This window comes from Thunnus thynnus, chromosome 20 (genome assembly GCF_963924715.1).
Source record: "Thunnus thynnus chromosome 20, fThuThy2.1, whole genome shotgun sequence".
Lineage (NCBI taxonomy): Eukaryota > Metazoa > Chordata > Actinopteri > Scombriformes > Scombridae > Thunnus > Thunnus thynnus.
In genome coordinates, this window is record NC_089536.1 from 15,416,786 (window position 1) to 15,438,547 (window position 21,762).

The window sequence follows — 21,762 nt, forward strand, 5'->3', positions numbered from 1 at the left end:
CGTCTGAAATGAAACATAATTGCATATTTATAGATTCTGGATGTTTAATGAGGGAGAAGAAGTAGATGTCATTTCAAGGATTTTAACAAGATAATTTAACTTTTTTGTGGAAAAACCATATCAGATACACATTATTCGAAGTATAATGTATGTGTAATGTATTTTATATACATCTTAACACATGTCTGGAGGGGATCTTTAATGCTCATATTTATTGCTTTTTTTCCTGTTGACACCTGGAGCACATTAAATCCCTTGTACTTGCGAATCTGATTGTGATTAATATCAGAGATAAATCAGGATCGATCGATAATCGATCCAGTGCACACACTCACTCACTCACTCACTCTATGTGCGCGCCCCTCCCCCTTCCAGCCGGTTTCCAGTCAGCCGCGCGCGGATTGAGTCAAGTGAACCTACCGAGAGGTGGTGTTGACCGACCGCAGCAGGTTCCTCGTCAGAACCCTGAACAAATCCAACTTTCTAAGGCAACTGACAGTAACGCCGAGACCTTATATTTTTTACCGGAAGGCTCAGCGGTGCCGGAGTAACGGCGACGCGACCGAGAGAGGAAAGTAAATCCCGGAGAGGAAAGCGCCGAAGTGAGCCTGAGAAGCAGAGCTAATGCTAACTGAGCCTGCCATTGCTAAATAATCAAACGGAAACTCGACTTTTATTAGTCGCTTGCATTGACATAACCACGGCGGTTATAAAGCAAATAGTCGGGGGATTTTGTTAAGTTATACGTTGCATTGCATTTAATTAGCGGGCGTGTTTTGCCGTTTCATTTTAGGCCACACGCGACTGGTTTTCTCTTAGCAAGATTAGCTACAATAGCCGGTCTTATTGAGGCTACACCGGCTCCTCGGGACAGCTGATATTCACTAAAGATAGCGTCCAAAACAACTTCACGTCGGGCGGTATTAGTGTTATAAGTTAGCGTACACTTTGTACTGTCTAAGCCTTGTGCTTCGCAATGCTGAAACAGCAGCAGCAACCCGGCTCCGGCGGGAGAAAAGCGTCTAACGGCACCACGGGCCCCGCCGGTGTGTCTTCCCCAGTCAGCGGCATCAACAGCGGCAACAGGACCCCGGCCGGGAGGTGAGTAGGGTGGGGAGGTTCCTGTCAGGACAGTCCGGGGATCCGCCTGTAACTCAGGCCTACCGGTTAAAGCGCTGTGGGCGTGTCCCCGGAGTATAGCTTCTCTCCAGACCAATGAGATTAGTTTGTGTTTGATTGATGTGCATGTGGCCAATCGGAGTGCTCATGTTGAACTGAAGACAAATAAGCGAGGTGGGGTTCAAGTTTGGCGAAAGCAATGAGCTGCAAATCAACATATACAGGCAGATAGAAAGTTTATCTAGCCTGCCAGAGCCAGAGAGGGGACGTTGATGATCGAACAATTTTATATTTTACAACGACACGTCTTTGATGCTAAAGTAAACGCTGCTATAGACACGTTATAATAAACACTGAAGAGGTTTTATGGCCAGCACAAGGTCATATGTGGGCTTCCTCTCTGAGATGAGTGTGTGTTTACTGAGCTCTTGTCAGTCTTTGTTTTGTAACCGTGTATGCGACATTTCATGTGTGTATTGCATATAGAGTGTGCATTTATTATCCACATGGCTCATAAATGCTTCATTGAATGTATGAAAGTGAAAGTATTATTCTCATCAATGCTGTAGCTTTCTCTTTCCCTTTCCATTCTTGAAAAGCTCAATTTTCAAAAAGGTCACATCAATCTCTAAGGGGTCAGCTCAATTAAAACATGTTTTTTGAGGTGTTAACTGATATTGGAGATTGAAGTCAATACTACACACACATCACCGTCTTGAAAAACGTGCCTTTGTCAAGATGTGTTTCTATCACCAAACCCCAAAAGTAAAAGCTTTTCTTGTTTCTGATCAGCAGCACTCAAACAAGACAGGTTGTCATTATCTGTAAAGTATGTTCATAACAGGTGACACCAGATGAACCATTATGCACTGTACATGGAGACTGTCAGTGCAGTAGGATTATTGATTTAGGAACTTGTCAGACCTCTTAGCGAACTTGTCAACCTCTCTCTGACTAGCCTATATACTGTATATGTGCAATGTGGAATGTGACACTGCCTTGACAGGCTTTGAAAACAAGTTTTATCCCTGTTGCCTCTAAGCAGACAAACATGTTTTAACTGTGCTGTTTCTCACAGGAATCGAACCTCTGCAAAGCCATCATTCCAGTCATCTCCTGTGAGTATTGCTCTCCAGAGAAGTTGGGCAGCAAACAAACACACAACAGAGAAAGACCTGTAGAAATGTCTTAACCCATCACATTTTTGACCTCCTACTTTGTTTAAAGAGTATTAACATACATAATAATTCCAGAGTTGGAACTATAGATGGGAAATCAGTATTTTGTGTGTTTCTCAAGTAATCATAATTTAAAATATATGGCTGTTTTATTGCTATGTTTACAATCATTAACACTCATTTACTAAAAGAAAATAGTCTTGTGTAAAACTAACACATAGTCAAATCTATATGATCTATATATGGATCAAATATGGGTCAGTGGCTTAAGTGGGTGTCCTGTATAAAAAGGACATTAGGAAGTTTTCTGTAATACAGCTTCAGTGCTTAACACTAACATTACAGTCACATTTTCCAGCATTAGACCACATTCTTTTAGATACAACACTTACCAAGTTTTACGTCACGTCTTTGTGAAACTTTGTTTTGATAGATACTTTGTGCCTTTTCCCATCTGAAGGTTTTCGAGGGTGTCTACAACAATGCCAGAATGCTTCATTTCCTCACAGCTGTCGTGGTAAGTCATTTGGCTTGTTTTCAGAGTCCTTCTCAAGAACATGATGATTCGGTGCTCATTATTCTAGAGAATCAATGGCTTGCATCATCCCCTCTGACAAGTACCGCAGTAGACTTATGAGTGAGACGTAAACTACATTACTGTAAAAGTAGCTACAGTTTTATCAAGATCTGCTGTATCTGACTCAGGCAGTGACGGGCAACTGTTGCTGGTTAAAATACTTTTGCCATCTGACTCGGAAAAACAGTATATATTACTTTTGTTTGTGAAAAGGTTCATGTCATAGCTACTTCTGATGTGTCTTTATGAAATATTTACACCATACGATGTACAGTACACGTGCAACTTTGGATCTAAATTTGTTTTTGACTCACTCTCCTGGGTAAATAAAGTTTTAATAAAATCTTTCTCTCTCTCAGGGTTCCACTTGTGATATAAGAGTGAAGAATGGCAGCGTGTTTGAAGGCATATTCAAGACCCTCAGTTCTCGGGTAAGAATCACATGTTGAGCACACAGGCTTCCCTCTTCGAGTTTAAATGAAGCACCGCAAGTAATCCTGTAGTAGCAGTAGTAGATGTAATCTGTATGGTAGTGATCTCCTGTCAAGAAAAAAAGTGGCCTCTTCTTTTGTCGTTTTACATTCTGTTGTGCAAGTTCACACAGTCCTCACATTTCTTCCTGATGTTCGGTCATTAGTGCGAGTTGGCCGTGGATGCTGTACACAAACGCAGTGAGGAGGAGGGCTCGACATCAGCTCCGCCACGGAGGGAGGACATCACTGACACCATGATCTTCAGTCCCTCCGACTTGGTTACTATGATCTGCAGAGACGTTGACCTCAACTATGCCACCAAAGGTACAAACACATAACAAACACGTTATTCATTCACCTGCAGCGCAGTTGTAGCAAAGACTTGTAGTTCCCTCTGAAGTTGTTGGCAAAATCTGCTATTAAAGTGTGAAAATGAGTGTTAAAGAGTCCATGCTGTTTACTGAGTGCTGCAAACTATGACAAAGCCTGAAAGTGAATAAGTAAAGTAACACAAAGTGAAGAGTTTTTAGACTGTGTGTTAGGCTTTGAATTGCCTTTTGATCTCATGGGGGGAAAAGGGAGAGAAAATCATTTTTAGAAGCCAAGGGACCCAGTTTTTAAAGAAGAAGCAAATAATAACATACAATTACATAATTTGTTGTTCTGATTCAGAACTAAATGCAGGCTGCAGGCAAATCTTGCCAAAGGAAACATTTTTAGAGCGTTTAATCTTGTCCTGTCTTTGATTTTCAGACACCTTCACAGACACCGCCATCAGCTCCACCCGCGTCAACGGAGAACACAAGGAGAAAGTGCTGCAGAGATGGGAGGGAGGAGACAGCAACGGAGAGAGTTATAATCTGGACAACGATGCTGTGAGTTGTTGCGTCTCTTCAACACGCAGAAACACAAACCGACCATCATGATATAAAATGTTCTTTAGCCTCAGAAATGGTGTAATGTCTCCTCAGATATTCATACAGCCATTTAGTTAGATGATTATTCAACAACGTCTCGGTCTCGGTCTTTTGAAACATGTTGAATAAAAGCTGCTGTCCTGTTATTTTACTAACCCATTAATCTCCACTTTTCTTTCCTCAGTCCAATGGTTGGGATGCCAATGAGATGTTTCGATACAATGAAGTGAAATATGGAGTCACGTCAACGTATGATTCCAGCCTCTCCATGTATACGTAAGTTTCTATACAGATCCATTGCCTTCAGGAATCATTGATCATTAATTATTATTACTAAGATAAGCCAACAACTATAGGAAAAAGCACTAGTTAAACCATTTTATTTTATGTACTTTTACTAATTTAAAGTTTTTTTTCCACATCTGCTTGTGGGTTTTTAGGAGTTGATGTTTACCGTATTGGTCCTAATATAAGATGGGTTTTTTTTCTTCTTCTTGGAAATATGTCTGAAAAAGTGTGGTCGGGGTCTAGACTGTTACGTGTTCACAACATCAGATATTCTTTTTGAATGGATAAAGTACTGGTGTAAAATTGACTCCTACATGGAGTGTTGCATTATGGGTTATTTGTAGCCTTAATGTTGCTAAGCTAGCAAGTGTCTTAAAGTCTGTTTATAGTGAGTGTGTTAGTCAGTCAGCACTAAACGTGTTTGGTTAGTCCAGTTTAATCTGCAGGAGTTTCTGAAGGCTCGTGTAACATGTTTTTCTGCCACAGAGGAAATTAATTAATGACGAGTGAAAACGAGTCCAAAACATCTTCTGACATCTCTACTGCAGAAATATGTCCAACTGCCAAATACCACTGTCACAGATAATAAAGAGCTCAGAAAGACAAACAGGCAGTCTTATAAACGTTAAATGCTGGAGAAAATATTTTTTCTTCCAAGAGCCTGTCAGGAGAGCGTGTGAGGATGTAACTATACGATGATGTAAGTTATATTCAAAAAGTATTTTTCCAAAGACAGGTGTTGGAAAAATGGAGGGGTGTGTCTTATGATCAGGGTCACCATATATTCTGACTAATACGATATTTAGGAACCAAGTGTTTTACAAGTTAAACTAGAAAGGGATGGAAACATTTACTTCTACTACGTCTCTACTGTGTATCAAATTTAATAATGGTCAGGTTTGATGTAGAGATGAACATCACCTGCAGTTAATTCAAGAGGAAGCATCCTTGGTTAAAATACTGGATATCTACCAGTGCTCTCCCTGTGGAGTGACTTAATCTGCGGGTTTTAAAGGTTTCTTTCCCTTCTTTGTTTTCTTTTTCCCACCTTTTTTCTCGCCGCTCAGTGTGCCACTGGAAAGAGGCAATTCTGAGGTCTATCGGCAGAGGGAGGCACGCGCCGCTCGCCTGGCCAGTGAAATCGAGTCCAGTCCCCAGTATCGCCACCGCGTCAGCCTGGAAAACGACGACGGCAAAACTGAGGAGGACAAGTACAGCGCTGTGGTGCGTGATGGCAACGATCGGGAGAGGGGACGTGAGAGCCCCCGTGACAGAGAGCGAGAAAGGGGCCGAGACAGCCCCGGAGCCAACAACAGGTGAGAGGCTGCTCAGAGAAGGTAGTGCTTGTCTCACTTAACGGGAAAGTTCACGTTTCATGTGGATGTTAAGTAAGTGTTGATGTAGCAGCAGTTGAAGCATCAAATTCCTTAGTGTGTGCTACGCCCCCACCCCCCTGGCTCGAATAAACACGGCTGAGTATCCGAGTCAGCAAAAAAACACCGTAAAATGTATCCTCATCCATAACTTCCTCTGCACTCATATTTTGGGACACCATTTTCACTGTTGGAAATGTAGCTGGTTTGCAATACAACCGAATAGAACAAGGAAGTTTTGTTTTTGAGCAGCATCCAGGCGCCCCCCCTGGCTACCCAGACGAGAAGACTACAAATCCAAGCTGAAATAACCTGTAGTTCTTCTTTGCCCCCAACTACGTCACTTTACACGTCAAATGACAGCGCTGGTGCCGGAAGAACAGCTGCACCTTGAGACACAGAACATCAGCCACAACTGCAGGCGTTTTACACACTATATCCCTAATTCGGATCGCTAGAGATAAGGTTGAAAATTGATGAAATGTTCCTTTAAGATATTAGTTTACAATCCACCCACTGCTTGTGAATACTGACCCCACCAAATGTTATGCAACAGTGTGGTGGAGTTTTTTCTTCTTCTTCTTTGGTTAGTTAGTTAGTTAGTTAGTTGAACAAAATAAGACTGTGTTCGTTTGTTTTTGTTTTTTTTTTTTTTTTTAGACCAATCAGCTTATTGAAAATATACTCTGCCTATTAATTGATGATAAAAAGAATTGTTAGTTGCAGCCCTTAATAAATATCAATCAGCTATATTTATAAGTTACCGTTCCATAGTGATGCAGTTGGAACTATTGGCTTATTTTTGAAATCTGGAGGTCTTGTGCATTCATGAAGTGGTCGGGGCTGAAACCAGTGCAGTAAAACAGAAAAAAGGAAAACTTGTCAACTGTTACCTCACCTGTGCTCGTTGTCTCATTGTGATGTTTAATCTTCCTGTCAGGGAGGGCAAGTACATTCCATTACCTCAACGTCAGAGAGAGATGAACCGGGAGCGAGCCGAGAGAGGTTCCGGGCCTCCACCTCACAATCGTCTAAGCGGCGGTTACCGCTCAACCCCTCCATCCTCCTCTTCCTCTTCCCCGAGACCCCCACTGCCCTCTGCCGCTGGGGCCCAACCTGGCGTCTCCCCATCAGAGAGAAGCAGCCCTCTGTCAGGCCGAGGCGGGGCCTACACTCCCCACCACCCCCAGGGAAGCCCAAGCCCAGGCCCGGGCTCTGGCCCCGCGAGCCCCTACACACCCGCCTCTCCAGCGGGACCAGCAGCCACAGGAACCTCCGCTTCTGCTGCTCAATCCCCAGCCAGCCCTCCCGCCCCACACGGACACACAGTCCCACATTCCCACTCACTTCCACACTCGCTGTCAGACGCCGGCAGGCCTGTTAACGGAGGTAAGGGTGTCTCAACATTATCTGGACATGTTGCTCATGCAGTATGAATGAGGGGAAAACTATAATTTCCTTTTGTGCCTTTTCAGTCTCTGCCAGAACATCTCCCAAAGCCCAAAGAAATCCACAGTCGAGCAGAACAGTCCGCACAGCAAACACTCACAATCAGTCTACAGGTACGGTCACATTTAGTCAACTGCTGGTATAAAATCTTCTCCTTTTTATTATAGATGGATTTCGACCAAAAGCTGACCTCAATATATTTTCCTTTGTGTCCTTGCAGCCACTCGCTCTCCTAAATCAGCCCCTTCCCAGGACACGCCTTATTTGGACACATCATCTGTCTCTCTGCCTGCCCAGAAGACGTCTGGCCCCGCCCCTCTCTTCCCTGTAGATGGTACTGTCCCACCTGTCGCCTCCTGTTCTTGTTATATAGTCAAGAGTTTGAAATCAAAGTGTAAACCAATTTTTTTTTTTTATTCTCTAATGATGTGAACTTCATCTGCCAGAATGTTACAGTCACCTCGTAAGCAGTAGGCGACTGCCAAGTATTGAAGGTGGAATCTAATGAAGCGCTACGACTAATTAGTTCGCCGTATGTCTCTTTGTCTTCACAGTGAATGAGATCCTTGGTGCAGCTGCAAAAGAACGCTCAGCTGAGAGCCCCAGCAGCACAGAGGAAAGCAAGAGTAGTAAAGGTGTGTACAAGACACACTAAACGGATGAAGCCTTAACTTAATGGGCACATAAATTACTGGAATACACAATCCACTTATGCCTAGTTTCACGCCCTGTGTGTTTTTGACAGTATGCAAGTGAGTCTTCAGTTTGCAAAATTCACATTTTCATTAATTAACCTTTGTCTCCTCTCTCCTCCGCCAGCTCCCTCAGTTCAGCAAAGGTCACAGATTGAGGAGCTGCGGAAATTTGGCAAGGAATTCAGGGTAAGAGTTGAGTCGCCTTTCTGTGAAGCGTGAAATTAGAGAATCTGTGACCAATCAAGAGGCCGTGTCCTGAGACATCAATGATGGTTGACGTCTCTTTAAAAAATCACTCATGATTTATTCATTTGGTTGTGACCATTAACATGTATCATGACATTGAATACTTATTGACTTACTTTAATGTAAAACTGTATTATGAAATTATTTGACCCATAATACATTTCGACTCATAAGATTTTCCAAGCAGTGTTGCCAACTATTTTTGGTGCGAGGCTGAAGCCTGCTCACTAGATGACATCATGCACTAATTTGCATATCTATCATATCATGATGTATGCTAAGATATACAAGATTTAAAAAAAAAAACAAAGTCAAACTGGAAAAAACTCACTATTGTAAACTCTGTGTAAAAAATCAAACTTAAATAGTCAAGACAAGTTAAATTGATTAGAATAAAAACAAAGGAGAAGGAATTCCCTGCAGATTTGTGATTGGTTGTTAGGTACGCACATTCATAGTTCATTCATGTCTCTGACTTGCTGATGATTGGTTGACTGAAGGCGCCGCTGCTCTTTCCAACTCAATGAACACAGTCCACAGAGCCAAAGACACAATAGCACTCATTCACTGAGAAATACTGGCAAGTCCCTTCAAGGAGGGAAATTCAGGTTTGCCCAAAAAGTCGCCAGGTGCTTTTTTTTTTTTTGAAAAGCAAAAGGTCTTGAAAATCGCAGAGAAAGTCACTGTGTTAGCAACACTGTCTCTAAAGGAGAAGACCTGTGCCACATATTAACTCAAACTTTCCTCACTTCTGATTATGGCTGGTCTGTTATATAGGAGTAAATCTGTTGTAGCTCCGTTTTGGTGGACATGTTATCTACATTTTGCTAGTCTTCATCTAAATCCTACTGGCCCAGCACCAGCTTTGGAGTGCAAATTATGTTATTCTCCAGTTCAAAAGCTAAAAAAAAATGTCTTATTAAGACCTTGAATGAATGTGTGATTTTTAACTCCATATAATTTTGAGCTGACAAGCGATCAGTCAGTCAACAGAAAATAAATCTGTTACTATTTTCTTGATTAATGTTTCAATAATTTTTCAAGCAAAAATGTCAAACATGCCCTGGTTCCAGCATCTCAATTGTCAAGATTTACTGTTTGTTCTCTCTCTTAAAGTAAATTGATTATTTTGGGGGGTTTGGACTGTTGATTTGATTTAAAAACAAGCTGATATTAATCAAGAAAATAATCACCAGACTAATTGATAATGAAAATAGTTGTTAGTTTATTATATTTATCTGTTTGTGAAGTCTTCATTCCTTCCTTTCTCGTTTTGCCGTCACTTGCATCCCTCCTGATCTTCCTCTTTTCTTCCAGCTCCAATCGAGCGGAGGCAGCTCAAGCTCTCCGAGCTCTCCAGCAGCAGCAACGCCTCCCGCCGTCAGTGAGGTCGACCAACCCAACGCAGCCAAACCCTCATCAGACGCTTCAGAGGCCAAACCTCAGCCTCCAGCTTCCAGCCCTTCCCAGCCCCAACCTCAGCCTTCACCAGCCCCTGCGGAGGACCCCACTAAGGAAACTGCCACAACATCTGGAGCCCCAGCAGCTGCCACTACATCATCAGTTTCAGACAGGCAGTCACCAGCCGTCCCTCAGCCAGCCAGGACCCCAGGAAGCGAGGATGCCAGGTCTGACACAGCAGAGCGGCCAGAGGGCGTAGCAGAGTGAGTCTCAGAAAGGATTTGGAGATTGGTTAAAGTTCATTGTTATGTGAAATGTGTAATAAATGTTTTCCTTCTTTCATGTCTTCTAGTCAAGTAAAGAAATCAACTTTAAACCCCAACGCTAAAGAATTCAACCCTATCAAACCTCAGATGCCCATGGTAAGCTAATTTACTCCTCTTCAATCTTTATAATGTAAAATAAATGTTTTTTATATTATAATCAAAGTCAATTTTACAGTCAGACTTGTTGGCACAATATTATTTATATAGAAAATTGTCTTGTATTGAAGATGAGATTGTATTTAGACCCTCGTGGTTTGCTAAGCGACATGCAGATTTATTTACCTCTGGTTGTTTTGTCATACAGTCAAAACCCAACACTGCACCCACCCCACCTCGGCCCACTCCTCCAAGCCCAGTGGTCCTTCAGCACCCAGGAGGACAAGGACCACTCTACAACGCCCCCTACCTCTCCTACGTCTCGCAGATCCACTCTGTGCAGGTACATAAGCGAAAAGACTTTTACACGGGTCACTGTGTTTCTTTGCTGTATCATTTATACTGTTTTGTTTGGAAGTAACAACCATGTCATGAACTAACTCCTTTTATCAAACAAGACATGCACATTAACATTCACTACCAGTGTAATTTTAAGACATGGGAAATCTCACTAAACACAAGTGTAGTACAACAGATGGACTGCTGAGAGAGCATCTGATTTAAAAAAAACAACAGATTATTTTGGGCTGTTCATTATGAATTGATCTGCCAATTATTTCCTCAATGACTATTTCTCTATGACTCATTTAGTCTGTAAAAAGTGAGAAGAATGTTGTGTTCAGTTTCCCAGAGCCCGAGGTGGCATCTTCAGATGTCTTGTTTTGCCTGATGAACAGCTTAATATTAAAAAGATTCTCCTTTTACTATCTAAAGCTGGCAGTAAAAAATGACTGAAACAATTAAACCTGCAGTGCAGAACCATCACATATAAATGAACGTCTGTTCCATTAAAGACCTCGCCAAACGTGTTCACACAATACTGATTAAGCTGATCACTGCCAGGTAAATCTCTTTGTATTTCAAAGTATACAGAGTTTTTAAATCTGGTGTTGGTGGCGACATTCCCACACTGGCTGGATGAATGCATACTAGTCTGCATGCTCTGACCATAAAGCATGCGCACCAGAGACTTCCTTACTCTCACTGCCAGAAGACACATTGACTTTTGACAAACTATTCAGTCTATTCAACTAATCTAATGATCTAATTAATTCTAGCAATGCATCAACTGTTTTTTTTTTTTCGTGTGTTGACCTCTTGATCATTTCTGTCTTGCAGCCCCCACCAATGTACCAGTACACCATGTCTACAGTCAGCCAGGGAAAATACCCCAGGACCAAAGGTAAATCCACTGTACTTTAGGTTGTTATAATTTGTAGTTTCATTTTAAAAACATTGTTTTAGTCTTGTTTGTCATAAAATGGGTAGCTTCAAAATTGTCAGTCAAAGGCTCATCGATCATGAAACACACTTGAATAGATGAACAGAGTCCTGAGACTGAAGCCTTTCACTTGAAAAACCATCATCTGTTGTCTTGATAATTCTTTACCCTCTCCAGGCTCAGTCGTAGCTCCGCGCTCTGACCACGGTACTTCAGCACCCCCCATGCTGCAAGCTGCAGCATCAGCAGCCGGGGCTCCTCTGGTAGCGTCCCCCTACCCTCAGTCTTACCTTCAGTACAACCCACAGCAATACAGCCAGCAGCAGGTCATCCAGGCCATGACGCCCTACCCTGGACAGGTAGGACCTCCACATTTAAAACCAATGTGTTACAACAATAATGTGATAGAAAACTGCTTATTTATTCCCCTCTTTCTCTCTCTCTCTCCTCAGCCGATGTACTCCATGCTGCAGGGTGGAGCCAGGATGATAGGTCAAGGCGGGGGCCCCCACCCACAAGCCCTTGGACCCCCAGGAGGCCCCCAGTTCCCTACACAGGGAGACGGGCCTCAGGGACCACAGCAGGGCATCTACGGTGAGCAACGACAAACTTACATAGTAGTGAATGGAATATCTATACGCAAGCGTTGGATGGTTCAACTAAAGTATAGAACGTTCTTCCATCAAGATTCTCACAACATATTACAGGCGAACTAGAAAGGATGTGGTTTATGACGACTCTTTATCTTTTTGCTCTGTAGCTCCACAGTCCTTCTCCCACCACTCGGGTGCAGTGCATCAGCCCCAGCCCTCCAGTACCCCAACAGGCAACCAGCCCCCTCCCCAGCATGCTGCGCCAAGCCCTGGACAGGTGAGATGACCCTCAAGGACTGTTTGGATTTCCCCAAATATACCAGGACACATTGACTGTGTCCCTAATCTTGGGTTGGATCTTCCAAAGTCTGCATGTCTAGATTAAATACATTATAATGGATAGACATGTCTAGCCCATTTCAAAAGGCTCCTGCATAATGCCTCAGATTTTATGGTACTTTTTGTGGTTACTTGGAAATGTAGATTTAATAAGGTTAAGACGAGCACTAGTTTTGGTGTTATTTGGGGAAGAGGGACAGGTTCAGTCTCACCTTCAGGTTCTCTGACAGACTTTCACAGGTTGCATCCTCTGGAAGATCCACCTCATAGAACGCAGCTATTTTAATTAATTTATGATTTACTTCAATGCTGTGATTTCTCCCTACAGAATGCCCAGTCAGGCCCACAGCCCCAGTCCTTGTACCACTCAGGTCCCCTGTCAGCACCCACCCCGCCCAACATGCCACCAGGCCACACGTCTCCGCAGGGCTCTTACCCCATTCAGGGCTACAGCATCCACAGCCACCAGGGCATCCAACCCCCATATCCCCTGGGACAGATAGCACAGGTATGGATCACTTGTCCGTGATGACATTTGTTGACATAAAAACATAAATTCATTACGAAAATGTTTGACAAATCTCCTCTTGGTCTTCCAGGCCCATGTACAGGGAGCCATGTCAGGTCCTCACCATTCGGGGAGCCACGGTCAGCCCCAGTTAGTGATGTTACAGCCTCCTCCTCAGCAGGGCCCCGGCTCAGTGCCCCAGCACCCACAGCACGGACCACAGCAAGGAGCACACCAACACTTCTACATCGGACATCCACAAGGTACGAGCCGTAATGTATGAGGGCAAACGGAAGAAAAATATCTTCCTCGATCAGCCAAATAAGGGAGATTCTTTGTGGTTTGAAGTGTAATATTTACAATGTGTTTTCTGTGTACCTTCCACAGCGATGCAGGTTCAAACACACCCTGCTTCCTTCCATCCGCCTGGAAACTAAAACCCCTCTGGTCCCCCCCCACCCACCCACCCAAATCCTCCCAAAATGTTCCCAGGAATGAGCCCCAACATCCCCACCACCTGCTGGATGTGAGGCCCAGACTGAACGCGACTCATGCAAAACAAGACTGGCAGGATAGTACAGAAGAGAGAAGAGGATAAAAAGTCTCACAGCACCTTATTCTTCTGCTGTAATGTTCTTCATCAGTACAAACCTCGGGGTCAGCCCGAGACAAGGAGGACCTTGTTAATAGTAATGATGAAGGTGGCAGACGACAGCAGCAGCGTCCGACTCCCCCAGCCTCTTCCCCCCCCTGCTGCCATCCTGCTCTTCTCTCCAACTTCTTCCCTTTTCAGAGACATGAGGCACCTTGCTGGGTTGAACCGGCCGGAGAGGAAGACAGATGAAAAACAGCAGCAGACACTTTATCTTCCAGCAATGTGTTTTTAGCCTTGTAGGGTTTTTTTCTTTTTGTAAGTACCATGACACGAATGGGAAACACAGAATGTCGCGGGATTCTCATGAATACAGCACGAAAAGAGGGATTTGAAGAGGAGAGGGGATTTTTAGCAAATCACTTTTCTTTTTTAAACTCGATCCAGTAGTTCAAACCACCCCTTTGCCCTTCTTCTCTTCTTTAGGAAAATATAATTAATAAAAAATGGACAAGACAAAAAAAATATAAAAACAACAATGACCAAAAAATAAAGTTTTCAACTCTACTACAAAGCTTTGTTTGTTTAATTTATTGTTTTCATTAATTGTGCTTGCCTACAGTATCGCAGTTACATTTTTGCCCTGCACTGCGTGAAGTAACAGTAAGTAACCATAATGAGATGCAGAAATGTATCTTTCATTATACAAAAACAAGAGCACATTTAATTTGAAGCCCGCTAAGCATTTGCTATTATGTCATGCTGACAAAATGAAGTAATTACCTCCTAGGGGACTTTATGTATTCTCTTCACATTCTCATTAGCTTGAATTTGTCAGTGATACAGCTCTGCATGGTAATTTAAAGTGGTCACTAGGGGGACCCCTCTTAATTCACCAACCCCAGTGCCAACATCATGAGGCACGCAGCCCTTGTTGTGGCAGAAATGACTCTTTGGGTTAGTGGGACACTCTGCTTCCCCTTCAGGCAAGCATGACACCGCACTTGGTGGCTCAGTGACAGCACTCAAGATCAATGTACTGTTGGACGCACCGACTAGTCCTACGTCAATGTGTCAGAGTGTGTGGCCTAGTTTCCCTTTACTGCACCGCGATGGGAGACACTCGGTCAGTGCGGCAAGCTGCTGTGGCCTTCTTAGTGCGAAATGGCGTAGAGTTGCTCGGCGCTGCGCACCAGTCGGTCCCGGTACTCCAGGTTGGAGTGGTTGCCTTCTGGGACCCCCTTGGTGCCGTAGAGGAGACCCCAGCAGCAGCAGGCGATCACTGCTGTGCTGTCACTGTCACCTGGACAGGAGGAGAGAGAGACAAAGCCACAGAGAGAGCAGCATGAGCAAACGTCCTGTGATGAAGCAGAATTTTATCATTTAAATGAAATCTTTTATATTTTGGCTTTTGCTGACCTTTAAAGCTGCTATAGTCAATATTTTCTAATGTTAACAATTGATTACACGACTACTTTTATGTGAAAGGGGTCAACTGTAGCAATGAACCAACAGAATTATCACAAAACTGCAGTTCTACTCAGCTCTGCAGAGTTTATAGCGAGTTTTAGCTCATTTTTTCATTTTCCACCACAACACTCAGCTGTAGTAAAGCAGCTCTAAAATCCAACCTGCCTGTCACCAAAATGGTAGACAGACAAAGTTAGTGACTAGCTAGAGAACTAAGTGCAACATTTCACAGCTAAAGAGACAAATATTTCCCTCAGGAGTTGGTGGAGACCAAAGACAGCTAAAAGGAGAGTGAATATTGGACTTAAATTCATCAGGTGGCCTGAAACATGACTCCCATTAATAATGTTGCTTGATCTGCTGGATATATAAATATGCAACTGTTCTCTAACATGTTCAACATATGATCTTACAGTAAAAAAATCCCTAAGTAGCCAAAATTGCAAGTTTAAATTCAACAAAACATTTCGCACCGAAACTGTTCACGCGTTTCATAATTTTAAAGACTGCTTGTTCAGTTAATCGCTGTATCATACTTAATTTATCTAGCTTCTACAGACCTGCTTCTATCCTCAACACGAGGACCAATTACAGTTTAGACCATCACTCCACATGAGTAATATGTCTGAGCAAATGTGCACTTGATTTTTGGAAAAACCTCTCTTAAAACAAGACGAGGAATGTTAGGAGGAGGAATGTATGGTAGGAGATGTGCTGTGATCATCCAACTAAACCAGAAGTTTGGATTTAGATTGAAATGTTTAGGAGTAAGGTTTGTGATGGTGAAGTTTGGGCATAAAATAGAATATAATTAGGTTTAGGTTAAGATTTAAGATGTTAAAGATTCAGGTCAAGCCTTCCATGTCTTCCCACAGGATCTGTACAACTGCCAAACAGACATTTTCTTGTTTGAACCTCTGACCTCCATGGAAGCCCGCTCTGCTCATCAGCTCTTCCCAGTCTGCGCCTGCTCCCAGCAGGGCGTCGTACGCTATCATCGGAGCGTCGTGACCGCTGCGTCCTGCCCAGCCCGACAGGCTGAAGCTCTTGTAGACTTCATCTCTCTCAGCTGGGCCATAGGACTCCGGCCAATTCACAGGCCCCACCCCAGTGGAGATGCACCTCGTGTCCAGATACCTGGAGACAGAGGTAAGAGGTTCTTTTTCTCATTCTTTACTCGAAATGAAAACTTCTCAAATACATCCATACATGTTCAAGCCTGAATCTGATCTGAAATACGCAAGTGGACAACATGAACAACCTGTCAAACAACTAACCGCCTTAACAACAAAGACTACAGGACGGACGGCCGTTTGTGGAAATGCACCAACACTCTGACGTCATAGCAAGGAGGAAGTAGAGGTAACATTACAGATGAATCATTCATAGCAGGCTGAAGCCCTGGCTTTTGACTTGCAGGGAGCATTTTAACATATGTTCACCTCAAGTTTTGGACTTTTGACCATGTTTAACATCTGACACTATAACAACAACTGATGTATATGTGTCAAATTAAGGAAACAAGATGGCAATTGAATGCTGATTTCTTGTGAATTTAAGCAGAAAAGTACAATTTGTGTATTGATCTTATTGTTATCAGAAGCCATAGATTAGAATAAAAATTAGCTTGAGGTTAGCAGCTGAAGTGAAACTGACCAGTGACATTTTAAAATAAATCTCATGCCATTATCCATTAACCTTGAGATTAAAATAGGTCAGATAGATGTTGCTGAACTTGAATGCAATACGACAGCCTAACCAAGCCAGATTTCAGCCGCTCATACCACTGCCACTTGTCACAGAAGTAGGCCCAGTCTCTCTCCGCCTCCTCAACGGCGAAGCCCCGAGCCTGAACAAAGGTCTTTGCTATCGGACAGGCCTCATTGATCAGGCCAAGACCCCAAGTCGTGATGGGCCTGCGCTGGACAGCATACGCTGTGAAAAGGGCCGACGCTACGGCTCCCAGGAAACCAGTGGGGTGAGGATGGGTCATCCTGCCTGTCTCCACAGCAACCGCCACCAACGACAACAGCTGATCAGGCTTCGGATATCTGGTGGGAACAAAGTATTGAAGTCCTTATCAGCCTTTGTTGGGGAGGATATTTTGCTGAAGTTCTCTCCATAATCATAATGAGGTCCATCACGTGCTGAGAGATGTGTTCTGCGTTCGCACACTATTCGACTACAAATTATGTACACTGTAATTACTTCTTTTCATGTGTTAATTGACTCCATATTATGTTTTTACTGGTTCGGGCCAGTGCTTTAACCCTGGACCTGTGTTATTTATTCGTTACTGTCTGCTTGGTGATCAAAGAACGTACACTAACTCCACTTTTGCATTCATTAAAAATTACTGTGGATAAGAGCAGCAGCTGCGTACCTCAACTGTAAATGTGAAATGTTTAGTGTCAAGTTTTATACATGCCATTGGCTTTCTAAACCAACTTGCGTAGTGACTAAAATACGTAATAATTCCACTTCACTTCTATATTAATTTTTCTATCAGACATCCAAACATCTTTTTTTAAATTATAAATGATTAAAATTGCATTTTGATGAAATTGCAACCTGCCTGAAAGTTTCTTTTTTCAACAACTAACAAACTGATAAATCCCTTCAAACCAATCCCCGACGGATTTCTCTCTACAACCGAATGTAACGAGTTTAGAGCTGAAACAATTAACTGATTTGTCGATATACAGATAATTAATCAGTAACTATTATATATGGATAACCGATCAGTCGTTCAAATCATTTTTAAGCAAAAATGTCAAATATTCTCTTCCTCCAGATTCTCCAACAATTGCTAGTTTCTTCTCTCATTGTAAAGAGAATCTCTTTGGGTTTTAGACTGTTGGTTGGACAACATGAGACATTTGTGGGCGTCTTCTTGGGATGAGGTCAACTGCAGCCGAACGGCAACTTTTCACAATTTTCTTGCATTTTACAGACTAAACGATTGATTCAGAAAATAATTTGTGGATTAAACAAAGATTATTAATGATTGATGAGTTTGCTAATCTCTTTATGCAATAAGACCAATCAATTTGTTGAGTCAGGAACTTTATTCACACTTACAGTCACTGTCTCTGTAATGCAGCGAGTTATTTTTGACTCTGACCTTAACCATGAAAGTCATGTCAGTAACATAAGTAGGGCAGCTCTATAACACTTGAATAACATGTTAGAAGTTAGAGGATTTGCATGTCAATCTGATTACATGTAACTCGTTCATTCATCTGAATCAGGTTGGACTACTGTAAAGTTCCCTTTGCACCCTGATGATTTGAAATCTGTCACAACTGCCTATGTATCTATATATATATATATGTGTGTGTGTGTGTGTGTGTGTGTGTGTGTGTGTGTGTGGTTCATGTTTAATGGGTGGATCTGGGTTCCTTACTATCTTTGGGTCTGTGGGTGTAACACATGCAAGTAAATGTACAGAGGAGAAAGTGTTTTATCAAAGTTCATTTACTTTCTTTCGTTCAGTGATATTAGTTGTAGATGTTTAGCACATGTTGTGAATTAAAAAAAAACACCTGTAAAATTACTACTTTTTCCTTCACTATTGCTCATAATAGCATTTAGAAAAGACTGAGGTAATATTTTACAGTTTAATCTCAGTTTTTATAGGTGAACTAGACTGTTTCATATCCCTGCAATGTGGGCATTGTCAAAATCAAGTATGATTTTTAGTATTTTAGGAAAGGTGTATACCACCCTGCATCTCACTGCACATATTGAATGTGAATTTAACTTATTTGCCACTTCAGGGGCTGTACGAAAAATCTTCACTCAGTGTTTTAAACGTTTTCTCTGAACACTCCCCTGGACTTTCAGAAAAACTGCCCAAAACATGTCAAAACAATATAACTGTGTTAAATTGGTACAACTTGTTTAATCGTGTACTCCAATTTAAACCTTATTATCCCAGTGGAACTTCTAATGTGTGCCATCAATGCACACATTAATAAAACCCTGATACAGAGACAGAACAGTTGCCATCTGCATGTGGCAAAGTGCAAGTGAAAGCTGTCTTTTTGTTTCTTTCTGTCTATGTATGTAACTATTAACTATACTGCTAAGAAAGGGTAAAGAAAACAAAAGAGAGAAAACAGAAAACACAAATTCAGGGTAAGAAAATATAAAAGACCCTCCCATGCGCACTCAAAAGGTCTGACTATCCTGCCTTGAGTCCAAAACTAAATCACAATCCCGTCCTCTTACTCTGACACTCTCTCCCACCCTAATAATTTTCACTGTCAAAACCAATTTGCAAGGTTATTCCTTTTCTCCACTAATCCCAAAACTTCAGTTATTGGACACCAAAAATCTTTCAAAAAGAGGCTTACAGTAAGTACAACTCAGTTAATCATTAAGATGCCCTGTACCTGCTCAAGAAAGCAATACTGCATAATGATTAAAAAATATAACCTGGAGGGTAATATAACATGGAGGGCAGACAGTGAACTGGATGCATTCAGAATACTAAGTTATTATATATTTATTGTGTGTTACCTCAGACCAATGCACATGGATCTCATGGCCGCTCCACAGCCTGTTCCCTCGGGGTTATAGGGCACTCTGAAGCCCCCTTCCTGCCCAGGCTTCAGCTGGGAGACTCCTAAAAAGGTTAAATGTGAGTGTGTGGGATCTCTGCTTCCATACCCATGTGTGTGATATTGAAAAATGAATGTATCCTCTCACCTAGAATGCTTGAAGGCCCTGGTTTCCTCCCTTCCATGTCTTTCATAGCCTCAACATAGCGAGCAGCCACCTCATGCAGGAGATCCTCCCCCATCTTCCCTGCGAGGGCAAGAGTTAATTTGTTCAAACTGCACATGCTGTCCGTATTAACATTTTTAAAGATGTATCAGATCTGTTAACAAGGCTGCTTGTTTGCCTTTTCACAGTAAAGGTCAAGTTGAATTTCTACCATTTCCCCTCCACTTGTGTAGAACCGTAATAAAGCAGCAAATCAAGGCAAGACTGGAAATTAGATTTAACCTTTAGTTGGGGCTCTTGAGGAGGAGGGTGTGGTGTGTGTCCTGATGAGGCCTCATCAGAATGACACAGACTATCAGATCAATCCAATCAACTCCTCGATTAAAACAGAATGAGTGAAAGGGAGACAGAAACTAGAGAGAGAAAATTGGCACAATGTGATGTTGACCTCACCAGTCGCTAGTCCTTCAGCCGTTGCCAGATGCAGAACTGTGTCATCGCTCACCGGCCAGTCAGGGAGCTCGGCCTTGATGTTCTTCAGACCGCCGAGCTCCTTCAGCTCCTGTAAGGACAGGAAGGACGAGGGTAGACGTTTTAGGTGAAATACTCCTTAAGCAGCAGGTTAGCTTATCTCAACCGGTAAGTTATGATTCAGTATAGAGCTAGAAAATGTAAAAATGGTAACAATATGATAACAATAGTAACATTTAACTCCTCATCACTGTCTCAGGCCCCTGGAAACCCTGTCTAGGACCCCTCGATACTGGTCCGGCACTTACCTGGTGAATGGCTGGTCCCGACTCGTTGTACTCCCACAGCTGGTTCCTGTAGCCCAGAGCATCACCAACACCACTCAGCAACATGCCTGCCTTATAGTGCTCCAGTGTCGCACTTCCACTAAGACAAAAGACACAGAAAGATACTATTTCCACTCTTATAACAAACATATGCCACTTTGCAGCAAACTAAGAACTCAGGAGGAACCCTCAAATCAACAAATTATTATAGTGAAATCCTCATGTCTGTTTTTTTTTCACTAAATAAAAAGGAACTGTGCTGAAGAGACACTCTTGTTAAAGTTTTACCATGTTTATTCAGTTTCTTCCCTACAGTTATTTTGCACATTTTTAACAAATGTCATTATAAAACTGTAAAAGGTATTATTTTGGATTAAAAGAACACCTGTAACACCACTAACGCTATCTTTCACTTAAAATTAAACAACTACTACTAAGCATACTATGTGGTACTATGATTTGTAGTATTTTTGGAAAGGTTTCACAGTAGAAATAAGACCAACATACTATAATAGAATTTTAGAGATAGGTTCAAAGTCATTTAAACTTGGCCAATAGCCTATATGTGTAAGCAAATATTGTGTTTCAAAAGTAAAAAGTTATGTAGTTTTTTTTTTCATATCTGCAGGTGTGACACTATTTGTGCAGGCAACATGGGAAAAAGGAGTAATGTTAATAAAACATAAGTAAATAGATATACATTTATATATACATTTGTATTCAAATAATGTCCCAAAAATGATGTTTTTGGTCATTTTTTACAGATTTCTATCATTCTACCATCAGTCATCTCAACTCCGACCTGTCACTGCATTATCATAACTCCAAACATTAGTCAAACATAAAAACGAGTCGACTTAAACATTACGCTTTCTCTGGCTTGATCTGGACCAACAGATAGAGTAAAATGTTTGACTTGCTGCAGTGAATCCTTCCTCCATACAGTGGCAGCCTCACCGGTCCATTGCAGCGCGTCTCTCCCCGAAATCAGGCTTCAGTAGGCGGTCACACACACAAGTTGACACCGGGGCTGCAAACGGGACACTCACTGCTGCTTTTTGTTGCAAGTATTAGCGCAGTCTCAAGCTCAAACAAAGTCTGCAAACACCAGCGTCCATTGACTAAAACTATTGCACATTACTTCCAACACCGATCCAGCAGCTTGAAGGCGTGCGGGCTAAAAAAAGACGCAACAGCAAAGCAACTTTAGACGGCAGCTCTCCAGCTGGCAAATGGAGACATGACAAAACAAATGGCAAATGTTTTCTGAATCACCAGGATAATCATTGACTTGTTCCTATATACTCACCAT

General features: G+C 42.3%; 2 protein-coding genes across 2 annotated transcripts; one reads left to right on the forward strand and one right to left on the reverse strand.

Annotated features, from left to right (window-relative positions):
• Positions 1-313: 313 nt before the first annotated feature.
• Positions 314-13,440, forward strand: LOC137172438 (ataxin-2-like protein). Its single transcript, XM_067576861.1, has 23 exons — positions 314-1,101; positions 2,198-2,237; positions 2,758-2,814; positions 3,234-3,305; positions 3,512-3,671; positions 4,101-4,222; positions 4,449-4,540; positions 5,620-5,868; positions 6,866-7,314; positions 7,401-7,487; positions 7,595-7,708; positions 7,929-8,009; positions 8,194-8,255; positions 9,633-9,979; positions 10,069-10,138; positions 10,347-10,481; positions 11,318-11,381; positions 11,598-11,779; positions 11,873-12,014; positions 12,181-12,290; positions 12,681-12,860; positions 12,952-13,123; positions 13,248-13,440. Exons 1-23 carry the CDS (start codon positions 977-979, stop codon positions 13,295-13,297), a joined length of 3,162 nt encoding a protein of 1,053 aa, XP_067432962.1. The 5' UTR covers positions 314-976; the 3' UTR covers positions 13,298-13,440.
• A 562-nt stretch (positions 13,441-14,002) lies between these two features.
• Positions 14,003-21,672, reverse strand: adprh (ADP-ribosylarginine hydrolase). The gene is made up of 8 exons (XM_067576864.1): positions 21,408-21,672; positions 20,433-20,550; positions 20,107-20,215; positions 19,636-19,734; positions 19,447-19,552; positions 16,707-16,973; positions 15,845-16,059; positions 14,003-14,755 (listed from the first exon to the last, which is right to left on the reverse strand). Exons 1-8 carry the CDS (start codon positions 21,413-21,415, stop codon positions 14,607-14,609), a joined length of 1,071 nt encoding a protein of 356 aa, XP_067432965.1. The 5' UTR covers positions 21,416-21,672; the 3' UTR covers positions 14,003-14,606.
• Between the last annotated feature and the right edge of the window lie 90 nt (positions 21,673-21,762).

Excerpts from the sequence above, each read along its gene's own strand:
- LOC137172438 (XM_067576861.1), top strand. The coding sequence starts at position 977 with ATGCTGAAACAGCAGCAGCAACCCGGCTCCGGCGGGAGAAAAGCGTCT. Across the intron at positions 2,815-3,233 it reads ATTTCCTCACAGCTGTCGTG|GGTTCCACTTGTGATATAAG; the intron begins GTAAGTCATTTG and ends TCTCTCTCTCAG. Across the intron at positions 3,306-3,511 it reads TCAAGACCCTCAGTTCTCGG|TGCGAGTTGGCCGTGGATGC; the intron begins GTAAGAATCACA and ends TTCGGTCATTAG.
- adprh (XM_067576864.1), bottom strand. Across the intron at positions 19,553-19,635 it reads AGGGCCTTCAAGCATTCTAG|GAGTCTCCCAGCTGAAGCCT; the intron begins GTGAGAGGATAC and ends TAACCTTTTTAG. Across the intron at positions 14,756-15,844 it reads CAGAGCGGGCTTCCATGGAG|GTGACAGTGACAGCACAGCA; the intron begins GTCAGAGGTTCA and ends CCTCCTGTCCAG.